Source organism: Salmo salar, chromosome ssa03 (genome assembly GCF_905237065.1).
Source record: "Salmo salar chromosome ssa03, Ssal_v3.1, whole genome shotgun sequence".
NCBI lineage: Eukaryota > Metazoa > Chordata > Actinopteri > Salmoniformes > Salmonidae > Salmo > Salmo salar.
In genome coordinates this window covers 22625063-22641067 of record NC_059444.1, presented here as the reverse complement: position 1 = coordinate 22641067, position 16005 = coordinate 22625063, and the positions used below count along the sequence as shown (strand labels likewise).

At 42.2% G+C, this 16005-nt stretch overlaps 1 protein-coding gene across 2 annotated transcripts in view; it reads right to left on the bottom strand.

Annotated features, from left to right (window-relative positions):
- LOC106599461 (solute carrier organic anion transporter family member 5A1) overlaps nucleotides 1–16005 on the bottom strand; it is a 31832-nt gene that overhangs the window by 6060 nt on the left and 9767 nt on the right. For both annotated transcript variants that reach the window (XM_045714647.1, XM_045714648.1), the window contains exons 3-8: nucleotides 6759–6891; nucleotides 6178–6395; nucleotides 5849–6013; nucleotides 4976–5174; nucleotides 2494–2653; nucleotides 1651–1892 (exon numbers count right to left, since the gene is read on the bottom strand). In XM_045714647.1, coding sequence (XP_045570603.1) covers nucleotides 1651–1892; nucleotides 2494–2653; nucleotides 4976–5174; nucleotides 5849–6013; nucleotides 6178–6395; nucleotides 6759–6891 — 1117 coding nt within the window. The remainder of the gene's footprint in view (nucleotides 1–1650; nucleotides 1893–2493; nucleotides 2654–4975; nucleotides 5175–5848; nucleotides 6014–6177; nucleotides 6396–6758; nucleotides 6892–16005) is intronic.

Here is a 16005-nt window from a genome sequence, read left to right as displayed (position 1 = left end):
ATGAAACCAAGAAGAGTGCTCACAATATAACTACTACTTCACACAACTTCTTGTTTGTGTATTTTGTTTTGTACCGGGATGGATCCCTACCTCAACCTCATACCTTACAAAATAGGTGTCTATACAGTGCATTCGGACAGTAATCAGACCCCTTGACTTTTTCCACATTTTGTCAAGTTACAGCCTTCTAAAATAGATGAACGTCCCCCCCCCCCCATATCAACCTACACACAATACCCCATAAAGATAAAGCAAAAACAGGTTTAGAACTGTTTGCAAATTAATAATAAAAAAAAATACAACTGAAATACATTTATGTAAGTATTCAGACCCTTTACTCAGTACTTTGTTAAAGCACCTTTGGCAGCAATTACAGCCTTGAGTATGACACTACAAGCTTGGCACACCTGTATTTGGGGAGTTTCTCCCATTCTTCTCTACAGATCCTCTCAAGCTCTGTCAGGTTGGATGGGGAGCGTCGCTGCACAGCTATTTTCAGGTCTCTCCAGAGATGTTCGATCGGGTTCAAGTCCGGGCTCTGGCTGGGCGACTCAAGGACATTCAGAGACTTGTCCCGAAGCCACTCCTGCGTTGTGTTGGCTGTGTGCGTAGGGTCATTGTCCTGTTGGAAGGTGAACCGTCACCCCCGTCTGAGGTCTTGAGTGCACTGGAGCAAGTTTTCATCAAGGATCTCTGTACTTTACTCCGTTCATCTTTCCTTCGATCCAGACTAGTCTCCCAGTCCCTGCTGCTGAAAAACATGCCCACAGCATGCATGCATGCTTCTCCAGAAGTGATGCTTGGCATTCTGGCCAAAGAGCTCAATATTGGTTTCATCAGACCAGAGAATCTTGTTTCTCATGGTATGAGAGTCCTTAGGTGCCTTTTTGCAAACTAAGCGGGCTGTCATGCCTTTTACTGAAGAGTGGCTTCTGTCTGGCCACTATACCATAAAGGCCTGATTGGTGGAGGGCTTCAGAGATGGTTGTCCTTCTGGAAGGTTCTCCCATTTCCAAACAGAAACTCTGTCAGAGTGACCATTGGGTTCTTAGTCACCTCCATGACCAAGGCCCTTCTTCCTCGACTGCTCAGTATGGCCGGGCGGCCAGGTCTAGGAAGAGTCTTGGTGGTCCCAAAATTATTCCATTTAAGAATGATGGAGGCCACTGTGTTCTTGGGGACCTTCAATGCTGCAGACATTTTTGTTATCCTTCCCCGGATCTGCGCCTTGACATAATCCTGTCTCGGAGCGCTATGGATAATTCCTTCGACCTCATAGCTTGGTTTTTGCTCTGACTTGCACTGTCAACTGTGGGAATTTATATAGACAGGTGTGCCTTTCCAAATCATGTCCAATCAATTGAATTTACCACAGGTGGACTTCAATCAAGTTGTAGAAACATCAAGGATGATCAATGAAAACAGGATGCACCTGAGCTCAATTTGAGGGTCTGAATACTTATGTAAATAAGTTCTGTTTCTGTTATATTTTTGCTTTGTCATTATGGGGTATTGTGTGTACATTGATGAGGAACAAAATGTATTTAATCAATTTTAGAATAAGGCTATAGCGTAACAAAATGTGGAAAAAGTGAAGGGGTCTGAATACTTTCCGAACGCACTGCAAGTGTGCTTTCTTTTGGTCTATACCTGAGAGTGACGATAATAGCAGAGGGCTGAGCGCAGGCGGTGATGAGTGTGACGATGAAGAGGAAGATGAGGAAGGGGATGAGTGTGCTGCAGGTGCGGTCACACTTCCCAGACACGGCGTAGCCGTTCTCATTCAGGTAGGTCTTGACGATGACCAGCTGCAGCTGGTTGCCCTGGCCGTTGGAGGAGGGGGTGATGACCTGTCTGCTCTGGACACACGCACAGTCCGAGTAGTTCCGGATCTGAGAAAGGGAGGGAGGGACAAAGCATCACACTCAGCTCATCTTATTGTACTATGGATGTGAACGTCTAAGGAGCAACTGTGCGTACCACTAGGAGTATTATTCAAGTACTACCAATGTGGGCTGTACACTGTAAATAGATGCTTAACGGATGTTTGTTCAATGAACAGTTAGCTATAACTAGGGCCTAACAGTATAGTTTTTCCTGGTCAAGTCACAATGGCCAAGAAGAACTCCTGGCCCTAGCTTTAATGCTCTCACACACACGCACCAGTCCGAATGTTGATCTGCCGATCGTTCAGCTCACTGTGTTTTGGGACATCTCACTGCCGACATTTTTCACACGATTCTACACGTAAAATTGGTGCTCACTTGGTTCGCAAATTACGTTCAGAGGAGCTAAGTACTCTCGGCCAGCTAACACTATTGGTGTGTCTGAGCACTTAGGGTTAGCTTTAGGTTGCAAAGTTCTGGTAACTTTCCCCAAATTCTCAGAAATCCTATTTGGAATATTTCTGGAATCTAGAGGGAATAAGTAGGAAATCCGGGAAAACTTAATGATAACAGGTTATCACTTTGCAACCCTACTGTCGTGACTCACTCCTTTGCTGTCGTTGCCCACACTGCTACAGCCTGCCAGGCAGGGGTTAAAGTATGTGATGCCATCAGAGCCACAGACCGGCGCGTACTCATGGATCTTACAGCCACAGTTCACGTTACACCCTCCAGTCAGGTTACGATGGGTCATAGTCAGAGTAGGACTGAGAAGAGAGAGGGAGAGAGATCTATTATTTAGAGAGACAGAGTATAGTGAAGGAGAGGGAGATGAAGGGGGAAAGTATAGGAAGAGGGAGAAAAAAGCAAGAGGTGAAGTGAGAAAGAAAGAGGAGAAAAGGGGAGAGGGATGAAGAGACCCAAATACCCTTAGAGGAAACTGTCCATCACAGCTTTATCCGAAGACTGCTTAAACATAATATTAAGTCAGAATATCTTACCGTGCTGCTATTCAAAATCAGCACATTTACACTGACATTTCCCAGAACAAGGGCAATTACAACAATTGAAGATATATCAGGGAGGGATGAACAAATCATAATTGGATCAGGAGGAAAATGGGTCATAGTCAACAGTAGTGCACTAAATGGGAATAGGGTGGCATTTGGGATGCACAAGTGGTTGGACATAAGAGAGGAGACAAGGCCCCAGGACTGCAGAACAGAGAGTTCCCTTCTAGATCGAGCCCCACCGATAAATCGGTTGACCGATATTAAAATCGTCTGATACTAGCCTTTCATTGAGATATTTGTATTGATCTTTATTCAACAGATAAAGCACCGGTATTATATACATATAATAAACTAATCTGCGGTAATTTTTTAAAATGTTAACTGTTTGCCTGAAGAGGGCGCTCTACCAGATGCTCATTGAACATCATTCAGCTCTCGGTCACATTGTGAGATAGACTAGGCATGGTGGTTTGACGATGAGCAGCTCGCCACAGCCAGTGTATTTGAATAAGTAAATAATCAACATGTAGACGTCACCAAGCAAGCAGGCCTGTCCTCAGCACATTCTTACTTAGTTAATGTAAGCTAACTAGCCCACAAGGTAGTTAGCTTAGCTTGCTAGCAAGCAATCTGTGCTACTTATGTGCCAACACTGGACTGGCGCCAAAGTGAACAAGTCCAGTAGCGGGAAGTAGGAGAGGATGGAACTAGATTAAACTGGGCCGACATTCTGCTAATTTTCGTAAACAATGAAAAAAATCTCAATACATTTCTCAGTTCCCAAAACTAGAATCTGTTACGAACATAACGCTTTACCAAAGCAAAAAAAAAAAAAAAATACATGCTACAACGCGCCAATAGGGTCTCGCTAGCTCATGCTGGACTTTGCCCACATCCTTGCTTGTTCTGCCCTCTATGCCTAATTTTCACCCACTAAACAACACAGATGAACTACAGTATCTTGCGTTAGTAATACATATCTATGATGTTACTGTCTGGTCCCATTATGTTATCTTGTGGGCTTATTTGGTTAGTTTTTCCTGAAATATACAATCTGCAAACAGCAAGATAGTTGGCGCAGATCTAAGAAGCTAATGTTAGCTAGCTAAATTAGAACGTGTTGACTAAAACCAGTGCGACAAGCATTTGGCTGCATAAAGGTTTTCAGTCATCAGCACATGCAATTTGAAGTTCAACTCTAGCCAATACATTTTGTATTGAATAACAGTGTAAATGTATATGTGCTTTCTGTAAGAAAACTTTCTGTAAGACGAGCTTGTGCTTGTCATAACCACTGAGGTGCCATCAAGTGTTTGTTTACATGACCTTTGACTGTTGTAAACGCTGTAGATAAATCTACTCAAGACAAATGCTGACATTACGAATGGCATGCCACTGCATTTCAATGCTTATTTGTAAACGGTGCAGTTTCAGATTTACCTTGAGACAAAGTTTAATTCGTCAGCCAGATACCCCTTGTGGTGGTTTAGCACAAACACTTTTGCATACTTCTTATCCACTTCCATCGATATACACATCTTTAAATGGTACCTAAGAAAGGTAAACTAAACAAGTGTTGTATTTATAGAGGATACATATCTGCTTCATGTAAACCACAAATAAAATGTTCTTAAATAAATCATCATAATTTAGAGTAATCTGTTAATCCTTGAGCACAATGTGTCAATTTGTCTGTTTTTTATTCCACCTCTAAAAAAGCGCTCTATCAGCAGATATATCGGTCATCAGTGACTTTTGCCTTCCTAAAATCAGTACCGGACCCAAAAATCGCATATCGATCCGCCTCAAATTCTAGATAAGTTTCATGCATCAAAGTTGTTCAGTCTGGTGACAGCCACAGGGGCCTTTAATCATGACCTTCACCTCCCCTTATCATCACTGGGAAACACTCACAAATGCACACACTGCTGAGTGCACAAACAAAAACAATTCTCACATTGCTTAATTCCTTGATATTTGGTTTTTGGAGGCAGGAATGTTTGCAGAGAAAGAATCAAAAGAGTCAGAGGGATATTGAGTGAAGGAAAGAAGGAAGGAGGGCGGTCTCCATCTTACCCGGTGGTGTATGGTATGTTGATGCCTCCTAGGTTGATGCTCTCACAGCCCACTATGAACAGAGTAGAGAAGCAGAGCAGAGACACCCCACTACAGATCATGGCCAGCTTGGCTGACTCTCTGGCTCCCAGCTTCAGCTTCTTAATGATGTAACCCCCCAGGACTATCCCCACCCCAGCACTGGGCACGATGATCACACCTGGGACAGCACAAGAAAGATAGTCAATGGTGTTCTCTAGAACGGAAAGATTAGATCACGGCAATCTGTTCATATTTACACGTATGCAATTCTACAACAGAATTTACTTCGGGCCTTCTGTTCACTTCCAAACACACCATCCAAAGTACACATGACACAGAGTAGATACTCCTTTCTAGGGGAGTGGTGAGGGAGCTTTAAGACACCCCCTCAAATAAAGGGGGCATCTGGGACAGGCTCAAGCAGTGAGTAGTGAGTGTGAATCTCACTGTGGCCCCACTGATGTGGAGTAGTTTTAAAAGATACAGGCAACTTCAGGCTGAGTCCCAGACTGAGGTGCTTTTGAGGAATGGGAAGGCTCTGACTTCTAATTGATCTCTGTGGTGAAGCTGGAGGTCATTTAGATCCAACAGACCTGTGTTCCAAGCTATGCGCTTCAGAGTGCAACTCTAGTACAGGTGAACAGTTAAATTGGATACAGTTACAGAGGGATGTTAAAGGGGCGCCTTTACCTGTGCAGCTACCAGGGGCGCCTTTACCTGTGCAGCTACCAGGGGCGCCTTTACCTGTGCAGCTACCAGGGGCGCCTTTACCTGTGCAGCTACCAGGGGCGCCTTTACCTGTGCAGCTACCAGGGGCGCCTTTACCTGTGCAGCTACCAGGGGCGCCTTTACCTGTGTAGATACTAGCGCTGGACGCCGGGATGCCGAACTGCGACTCTATGAACTTGGGTATGAAGGTGATAAAAGCGGTGACGATGGCGCTCTCCGCAGTGTAGGACAGGCTCACAAACAGGAAGGTGACATTACTCAGGATTCTCACTGCAGCCTTAGGCAGCTCTACACAGGGACAAGGAGGGAGAGAAAGAGTGAGTGAGATCGAAATATAAAGCGAGAACACCGTGCGAAACAAAGTGTTTCAGACCTCCAGGACCAGGATTGAACAGCCCTGACGCAGAGAATAGGGTGCCATTTGGAACGCATCTGCTTTCTGTATAGCATACCTTTGATGTCTTTCCCGAAGCCCATGGACGATGTAACCGTCTGGCTCTTGGTCTTCTCCTTGGTGATCTCATCATCACTGGACACGTTGTCCAGGCTGATCTTTTTCCTCTTCCTCTTCTTCTTCTTTTTGTTTCTGGGAGGAAGCTTCTTGGGGAAGGTGAACATGGGGAAGATGACCAGCAGCATGGCGACAGAACAGAGCAGGAATCCACTCCACCTGAGAGAGCAGGGAGGGTTTACCTTAGGCCCTATTAGTTACTAAATTAATTTATGTTCAGTGTAATGTACAGTATTTATTATGTATACAACTACTGTGTGTCTAAGACAATCTATCCTATTATCTGCATTGAGTTCAATAGCACATTCCCACAACATACAAGCCCCACATTAAACACACCATGGAACACTACAAGAGTAATATGCATTTCAAAGTCCAACACCATTTGACAAGCTAACATGTACATTTCTAATATATCCAATCATATTTGACATATTAAGCCTTGGCAACCAAACATGGAAATGGCATATATCTTTATTCAATCACAATTTAAAATATTCAGTGAAAAGTCTGGAACATTACCAGTTGCCAATAAAGCGAGGGTCGCTCTGATCTATGTTGACCACAGTCTTGGGGTCGACGTAGAAGCCGATGAGAACTCCTCCTAGCAGGTACCCAGCAGCCGGACCCAGGGCTCCCATCACATACATAACAGCTGCAGAGAGAGACAGGCGTGAGGCATCAGGACAAATTAAAATGTAACTTAATGGGTTAGAAGAGTATGGATGCTAAGAGAATGGATCAACAGAATGGAGAATCAAGAGCATGGGTGCGTCCAATGGCACCATAGTCCTGATATAGTTCACTCCTCTTGACCAGAGCCCTATGATCAAAGGTAATGAACTATAAGGAATAGGGTGTAATTTGGGGTGTAAGCCAATGTTCTACCCCTGACTCAGTCATGTGAGACATCTAAGGGTATTTTCACATATAGTCCTCTTTAAAAGAACTGATCTCAGTGAACTCTGGGGTAAAAAAAATAACTCAGTTCTCTTTGTATTCAAAACTGCCGTTGCCTTTGAATGAGGACTCAACTCTTATTTTTGTGGACAGAGTCCTCTTTGTATTAACATTGCTATGTTTAGAAAGGAACCAAGATCTTTTTCCAACATGCAGGTTTTTACAAAGTGCAGGACAAGCCATTCAATCAGAATGTGTTATTGGACAGCTAGATATACCTACTTACATTTTGGAAGCTAATAGATTGAGCCATAAGAATTGTAATCAGAATATACAGTCATGGCCAAAAGTTTTGAGAATGACAAATATTAATTTTCACAAAGTCTGCTGCCTCAGTTTCTATGGTGGCAATTTGCATATACTCCAAAATTTTATAAAGAGTGATCAGATGAATTGCAATTAATTGCAAAGTTCCTCTTTGCCATGCAAATGAACTGAATCCCCCAAAAACATTTCCACTGCATTTCAGCCCTGCCACAAAAGGACCAGCTGACATGTCAGTGATTCTCTCGTTAACACAGGTGTGAGTGTTGACGAGGACAAGGCTGGAGATCACTGTCATGCTGATTGAGACTGGAAGCTTTAAAAGGAGGGTGGTGCTTGGAATCATTGTTCTTTCTCTGTCAATCATGGTTACCTGCAAGGAAACACGTGCCGTCATTGCTTCGCACAAAAAGGGCTTCACAGGCAAGGATATTGCTGCCAGTAAGATTGCACCTAAATCAACCATTTATCGGATCATCAAGAACGTCAAGGAGAGCGGTTCAATTGTTGTGAAGAAGGCTTCAGGGCGCCCAAGAAAGTCCAGCAAGCGCCAGGACCGTCTCCTGAAGTTGATTCAGCTGCGGGATCGGGGCACCACCAGTACAGAGCTTGCTCAGGAATGGCAGCAGGCAGGTGTGAGTGCATCTGCATGCACAGTGAGGCGAAGACTTTTGGAGGATGGCCTGGTGTCAAGAAGGGCAGCAAAGAAGCCACTTCTCTCCAGGAAAAACATCAGGGACAGACTGATATTCTGCCAAAGGTATAGGGATTGGACTGCTGAGGACTGGGATAAAGTCATTTTCTCTGATGAATCCCCTTTCCGATTGTTTGGGGCATCCGGAAAAGAGCTTGTCCGGAGAAGACAAGGTGAGCGCTACCATCAGTCCTGTCATGCCAACAGTAAAGCACCCTGAGACCATTCATTTGTGGGGTTTCTTCTCAGCCAAGGGAGTGGGCTCACTCACAATTTTGCCTAAGAACACAGCCATGAATAAAGAATGGTACCAACACGTCCTCCGAGAGCAACTTCTCCCAACCATCCAGGAACAGTTTGGTGAAGAACAATTCCTTTTCCAGCATGATGGAGCACCTTGCCATAAGGCAAAAGTGATAACTAAGTGGCTCAGGGAACAAAACATCAATATTTTGGGTCCATGGCCAGGAAACTCCCCAGACCTTAATCCCATTGAGAACTTGTGGTCAATCCTCAAGAGGCGGGTGGACAAACAAAAACCCAGAAATTCTGACAAACTCCAAGCATTGATTATGCAAGAATGGGCTGCCATCAGTCAGGATGTGGCCCAGAAGTTAATTGACAGCATGCCAGGGCAGATTGCAGAGGTCTTGAAAATGAAGGGTCAACACTGCAAATATTGACTCTTTGCATCAACTTCATGTAATTGTCAGTAAAAGCCTTTGACACTTACGAAATGCTTCTAATTATACTTCAGTATTCCATAGTAACATCTGACAAAAATATCTGAAGACACTGAAGCAGCAAACTTTGTGAAAATTAATATTTGTCATTCAACTTTTGGCCACGACTGTACTATTAACATGTACATTTGATTGGTAACAGAATAGCAATAGAATAAGTGCAGAATAAATAATGCTGTAATTGAACATTGTACACCCAAGGTAGGCTACAGCACCTTTAAGAGCTACAATAGATTTTGTACCCTGTTGTGATTCTCACTAAGTATTTTGTCTTCTCACACTATTCGAACCCCACAATCAATAAACAGCTTATGAAGCTCTCTTAGCCTATAGATCACATATTTCAAACAAATAATCTGAACACACACATTTTGGAATTTCTGTGCATCCTTGACAATCACTAATCAATATGCAAATACAGCACATTTTTTTCCCCGCGAACCACCACATCATCATCTCTCTTTTGAGGAGTCATGGCAGGGGAAATTGTGTTGCAGTAGTCTAGTGTGTGCTGCGGGAATAATGACAAGCAAACCTGGGGAACCCTTATTCTCTATGTAGTGCAATACTTTTGACCCTCTGGTCAAAAGTAGTCCACTATCTAGGGAATAGGGTGCCATTTGGGACACAACCCAGGCATTCCCTTACTGCATCCAGCAGTTCACACCCACTTGACACAAAACTGCTTAATGTCATCATCCACCAAGCAGTCTTCTCCCTGACTCAGTGTCAACAAATTTGTAATGCGTGGGTTGACTCATACCCAACAGTCCCCGTGGTCTTATCCGCAGGGCAGGCGGGTTTAGGGTCATGAAATAATGTTTGGATGAAGGGCGGGTGGGTTGAACAAAGAAAACAATACCTTAAATTCCAGAAATGTATAATTCCTGTGCAATTTAAATCTATAGGCTACATTGAGGTTTTTCTTTCATTATTTGAGTCTATCTGTAATAGTACATAAGCCTGCTTTAGGGCCTAACTGTTCGCGTGCCAAAAAGCCTACACGCCAATCACCAAATGCTTTTGTGAACGGGCAGAACAAGTCAACTTTGATCCATAGAGGCAAAATGGGCAATGCCGGAGTGTAATTCAATAAGAGACCGGCTGGAAAATTGAGAGTTGAAAATAAAGAGAAGGGAGGGGCAGAATAGTAATGTTTGGGAAATATTTGGTGAAGTGGTAAAAGCGAATGATAGCAGTGCCGGCCGGTTATGTTATGTGTGATGTTAGGCGCTATTCGAAAGTCACAAGAAGGGGACTTCAAATATGGCACGTCAAGGCAACTGCAGTCTACTGTTCAGATGGGTTAAATGTATCAGCCTAACTGAAATCTGGACACTGACTAGGTCGATAACCTCTTACACAGCCTAATATAATATCAATTTCTGCAGGATTAAGCATTTCTTGCAGTAAAATTATACACCAAATGGACATTTTTACTCAGGAAAAGGAGATGAGAAATATGACTGAGAATGAATGCACGGTTAGGGACGTCTGTAAAGATGTGTCAAAAGGTGATATTATTTCAACCACAAAGTACGCAATCCAAGCTGAACTGAAATCTTATTCGAAACACGTTGGGTAGTTAGTGCTTTTAAATTTCCTTATACCGGTCAAAGTGATGTCATTTGGACATTTTGCACGTTAGATCTTTCCAATTTTTGGGGGTTATTGCATTTTCTCCCCAGTCCCCAAATGCCTGCTGCAAGAGAGAAGCAGAGATGAAAGAGCATTTTACCGATGTCAACTAAATTGAAGCATTCATCGATTTATTACATTATTCTGGTGAGCAAGTTTATTTAGTCTTCTAGGGCAGTAATGACAGAAGAGAAGCTGCATGTATCTATTAGAGAAGTTGACTAACAAATAGCCTACCAAAATGTCAGAAATTATAAGCAGAAAAAAATACTAATATTGGGTTAAAAGAAATCCTGCAATCCCTGAAAAAATATTGCATGTCTTCAAACCCCAGACTTAGCCTAATACTTGATGGAAGCACCTTTTGTAGCCATTACGGCTGAATAATATTCTACTAACTTTGCACAACTCTTATGGCAACATTTATCCATTGTTTTTGTCAAAATTGCTCAAGCTCAGTGAATTTGTTTTACTGAGTTTACAATCATTGACAGACAGCAATATTCAAACCCACACAACACCTTTTGGAAAATCCATTCTGCTGATAGCATTGAAAATAATGTAAATAATGTAATTGTCCCGCTAAAAATACATCTCTATCCCAAGGTTAGCTTTTCAGAAGACTGAGGGGGTTTTCCTCTAACATTGTACCTGGGCTTTGCTCCTTTCATATTTATTTTGACCCCTGACAAAATCCCCAATCCCTGCTGGTGACAAGCATACAGTACCCATAGCATGATGCTGCCACAACAATACTTGAAAATACACAGGGTTTCATTGTGTGGTATTGGATGTAGCCCAAGCTTGTAGGTTTTTACATTTAGACCAAAAGGTTAATTTCTTTGCCATGTCTTGCAGTATTACTTAACAGCCTTTTTGCAGTGAATTTGGAGTGGATTTGTTTTTTAACACAGGCTTAAATTCTTTTCACTTTGTCCTACAGGCGGGTAATTTGAGCGCATGGATTTTTCTGCCATTTAAATCCTTGGGCGGGTTGCCTAAGTGGTTTTTCGGGATGCCTAAATCCAAACTGTGAAAGAAATAAATACATGTTCGGGATTGAAAAACACTTAACTTAAACAGCTAAACCCAGACAAAGTTTGTAGGAAAGATAATGTGCCTATATATTTTTTTCATAATATAATATTTGAGAACTAACAATCACCATAATAAAAGCTAGACAATCGGGGGAGAATTGAAAATTCCAAAAACAATGAATTTAACAGTATTTATTTTGTTATCATGTTTGAGCAAAAAACTAAAATACAGCATTTGGGGCGGCAGGGTAGCCTAGTGGTTAGAGCGTTAGTTAGACTAGTAACTGAAAGGTTGCAAGACCGAATCCCCCGAGCTGACATGGTAAACATCTGTCGTTCTGTCCCTGAGTTAACCCACTGTTCCTAGGCCATCATTGAAAATAAGAATTTGTTCTTAACTGACTTGCCTAGTTAAATAAAGTTAAAATATAAAATTAGCCATGGCAAAATGCATAGAATTGCAGGAATTTAGCTTTAAAACAGAACATTTCTCTCAGCTCCATGCCAGAATATGTAAAACTGCAGGAAATCAGCTTTAAAAGCAACATTTTTTCTCAGCAGCATAGCAAACTGTGTAGATGTGCAGGATATTAGCTTAAAAATGCAAACATCTCTACACCGTCAAGATGGGGGCCTCTAAAATGTTGCCGAGCAGACCATGCAAATTGCCACTCTGATCATTTCTTTCACTTTGTAAATGGAGTAAATTACGTACATTGGTAGAAAACATAATAATTTGAAGACTGTGCAAGAGGTGTGCAGACTTTCAATAGGCACTGTAGTTCTTCCAGTGCATTGGCCATCTTAGTCACGTCCGGTTTCTGTAAGCTGCTTTGTTGAGGTCAAAATGAAAACATAAATCTAAAACGCCTCAAAGATTTACTACTGTTTCCAACCAAAACAACGTGTTATAGGAAGCTATCAGCTACAACCTATCAACAATTTAAAATCAAATTCAGCTTTCATATCAATCCACAAACTCACCAAAAATGTTCTTTAATAAAAGATCAACATTATGAAAAGGTATGACCGTCTTTCTGTGAGAGGGACATGCTGCTGACTACTCAGCATGTGGATCGGATGGCCGGCACATACCGAAGGGAGTATGAACAGAACGCTAGGATCTCTCTGCTGCAGCCACACTATCCGCCCATTTCCATTGACCTGCTAGACTAGGGACAATGGCGATCACACATCACTGGCTGATTCACAACACCCACCGGGCAGTCTGCAGCTGGGCTTGTGTGTGTGTGTGTGTGTGGAGCAATACAGTTCAACAGAGCGCAAGGCGATGGCAAGCGACCCCGTTCACCAACTGCTCTTTGGTCCGTCACCGAGACCAGGGGAGATTCAGAGACATGTACGGATTTTGAACTGGTTGTACTGTACTGAGTGTGGCCAATTTATTTTCAAATGGGGACAGACTGGTGAACTAGCTTGTCATTCAGTCCATAATTACCATTAATGGGCTTTGCGCCTTTCATATTTATGGAATTGCCTAATTACATATCGTAACGGTCAGATGAAAACCTCCTCTCCAAAACAGAAAAACACTGCCATATTTTCCCATTAACCAAAATACAATTACGACAATTCAGAAGCTATTTTGAACACATTTTCTTAGTCCTAGAGTCATGATTACATTGGGGGAAGTTACTGCTTTCAATACATGTAAAAAAAGAAAAGAATGGGCAAATACGGAGTTACAAGGTTTTCATCAGGCAGCGAAGATATGTTCTATGTCTCTACAGCCTTGAGTAAATGAGCTCAGATGAGTGAAATTAGGTGTTACTGTCCTGTACACAAAAGAGATTGATGCAGGAGTAATAATGGGCCAGGGCCGTACGTTACAGGAAAGTTATGCGAACCTCAACCTGGCAGCTGGACCAATTTGGACCGTGTGACATTTTTACATTAACATTTTAGTCATTTAGCAGACGCTCTTATCCAGAGCGACTTACAGTAGTGAATGCATACATTTCATACATTTTTTTATTTTTTTCTGTGCTGGCCCCCCGTGGGAATCGAACCCACAACCCTGGTGTTGCAAACACCATGCTCTACCAACTAAGCTACAGGAGAGAGGGAGACAGACACAGGCAGCAGGGACAGGCACAACGAAATGTGGGATAGCAGGTTGCCATGGCGATGAAGTTGACACAGCACCGTCTTCTTACAACTTCCAACCGACCTGCTATCTTTCCCACAGACAAGGCCAGCCTATCAGACCAACTGATACAGAACTGCCTTTATGACCCACGTATGGTTTTACATCACAGCCTGCCAGGAGGACTCATCTTGAACAAACATCAAAAGTCAAAGTAAAGGCCTAGAGTGCCTTCAGAAAGTATTCACAACCCTTGATTTAATTGTAACTTTTTGTCAACGATCTACACAAAACTCTGTTACTGAGGTAATAGTTTTAACTTTAAAATAAAAAAAAATGGCTTAAAAATCTATGGCAAGACTTGAAAATGGATCTAGCAATGATCAACAACCAACTTGACAGCTTGAGCTAATAAATCTTGACTACATAAATATTCAGACCCTTGAGTCAATACATGTTAAAAGCCCCCTTGGCAGAGATTTCAGCAGTGAGTCTTTGAGTCTCTTATGAGCTTTGCACACCTGGATTGCACATTCTTCTTTAAATAATTATTCAAACTCTGTCAAGTTGTTTGTTGATCATCGCTAGACAGCCATTTAAGTCTTGCCATAGATTTTTAAGCCGATTTAAGTCAAAACTAACTTAGCCACTCAGGAACATTCAATGTTATCTTGGTAAGCAACTCCAGTGTAGATTTGGGCTTGTGTTTTAGGTTATTGTCCTGCTGAAAGGTGAATTTGTCTCCCTGTATGTGTTGGAAAGCAGACAACCAGGTTTTTCCTCTAGGATTTTGCCTGTGGTTAGCTCTATTCTGTTTCATCCTAAACAACTCCCTAGTCCTTGCCGATGACAAGCATACCCATAACATGATGCAGCCACCACCATGCTTGAAAATATGAAGAGTGGTAGTCAGTGATGTGTTGTGTTGGCTTTGCCCCAAACATAAAGCTTTGTATTCAGGACAAAGTTCATTTCTTTCCCACATTTTTTGCAGTTTTAGTGCATTATTGCAAACAGGATGCATGTTTTGGAATATTTTTTTAATTCTGTACAGGCGTTCTTTTTACTGTCATTTAGGTTAGTATTGAGTAACTACAATGTTTATCTGGGGCGGCAGCGTAGCAGTGGTTAGAGCGTTGGGCTAGTAACCGAAAGGTTGCAAGATTGAATCCCCGAGCTGACAAGGTAGAAATCTGTCGTTCTGCCCCTAAACAAGGCAGTTAACCCACTGTTCCTAGGCCATCATTGAAAATAAAGAATTTGTTCTTAACTGACTTGCCGTTAAATAAAAGGTCAAATAAATCCATCCTCAGTTTCTCCTATCACAGCCATTAAACGGTTTTAAAGTCACCATTGATTGGCTTCATGGTGAAATCTGAGCGGATTCCTTCATTTCCGGCAACAGGAAGGACGCCTGTATCTTTGTAGCGACTGGGTGTATTGATACACAAAGTGTAATTAATAACTTCAGCATGCTCAAGGGGATATTCATTGTCTGTTTGTTTTTTTAAATTACCTCTATCAATACCCTTTGCAAGGCATTGGAAAACCTCCCTGGTCTTTGTGGTTGAATCTGTTTGAAATTCACTGCTCGACATATGGACCTTACAGATAATTGTATGTGTGGGGTACAGAGATGAGAGTTATTCAGAAATCATGTTAAAAACACTTATTGCACACAGAGTGAGCTCATGCAACATGTAACTTGTTAAGCACATTTTTACTCCTGGCTTTTAATTTTAATACAATTTCTAAAAACATAATTCCAGTTTGACATTATGGGGTAGTGTGTGTAGGCCAGTGACATCTCAATTTTTAATTCAGGCAGGAACACAACAAAATATGGAAAAAGGGGTGTAAATACTTCTTGAAGGAACTGTAGCCTCTACCCTCCCCCTTATTTCCATAGAAACCAGAGCATAATGCTCCAGGGTTTACAAGGCTAACCGAGGTGTGAAAGCACTAAGTCTGATTGTGTTGCACCAGCTCCTCCCTCCACACTCAGCGAGGTGGCAGTGGTTTGCACATGTGTGAAGTCATCCGACCCAGCACATACGCAATAAAGCTACAGGCCAGGGACCTCAACTGACGGCCCACGGGCTGAATGTGGTCAGCGGGTGATTTTACTTGGCCCCTCAAGTTATATTGTTGGACATAAGACTAAAAACACCATCAAATCAGCTCCAAGGGATTTTACATTTTGGAAACCTGTTCCAAAGTATTCCCACGCATGAAGAGGGATACATTTGTATACGATCACATATACTATAAGCAAGGTTTGAAATTATTAAGTTTTAGTCATATCTTTTTATGCTTCTCACAGTCA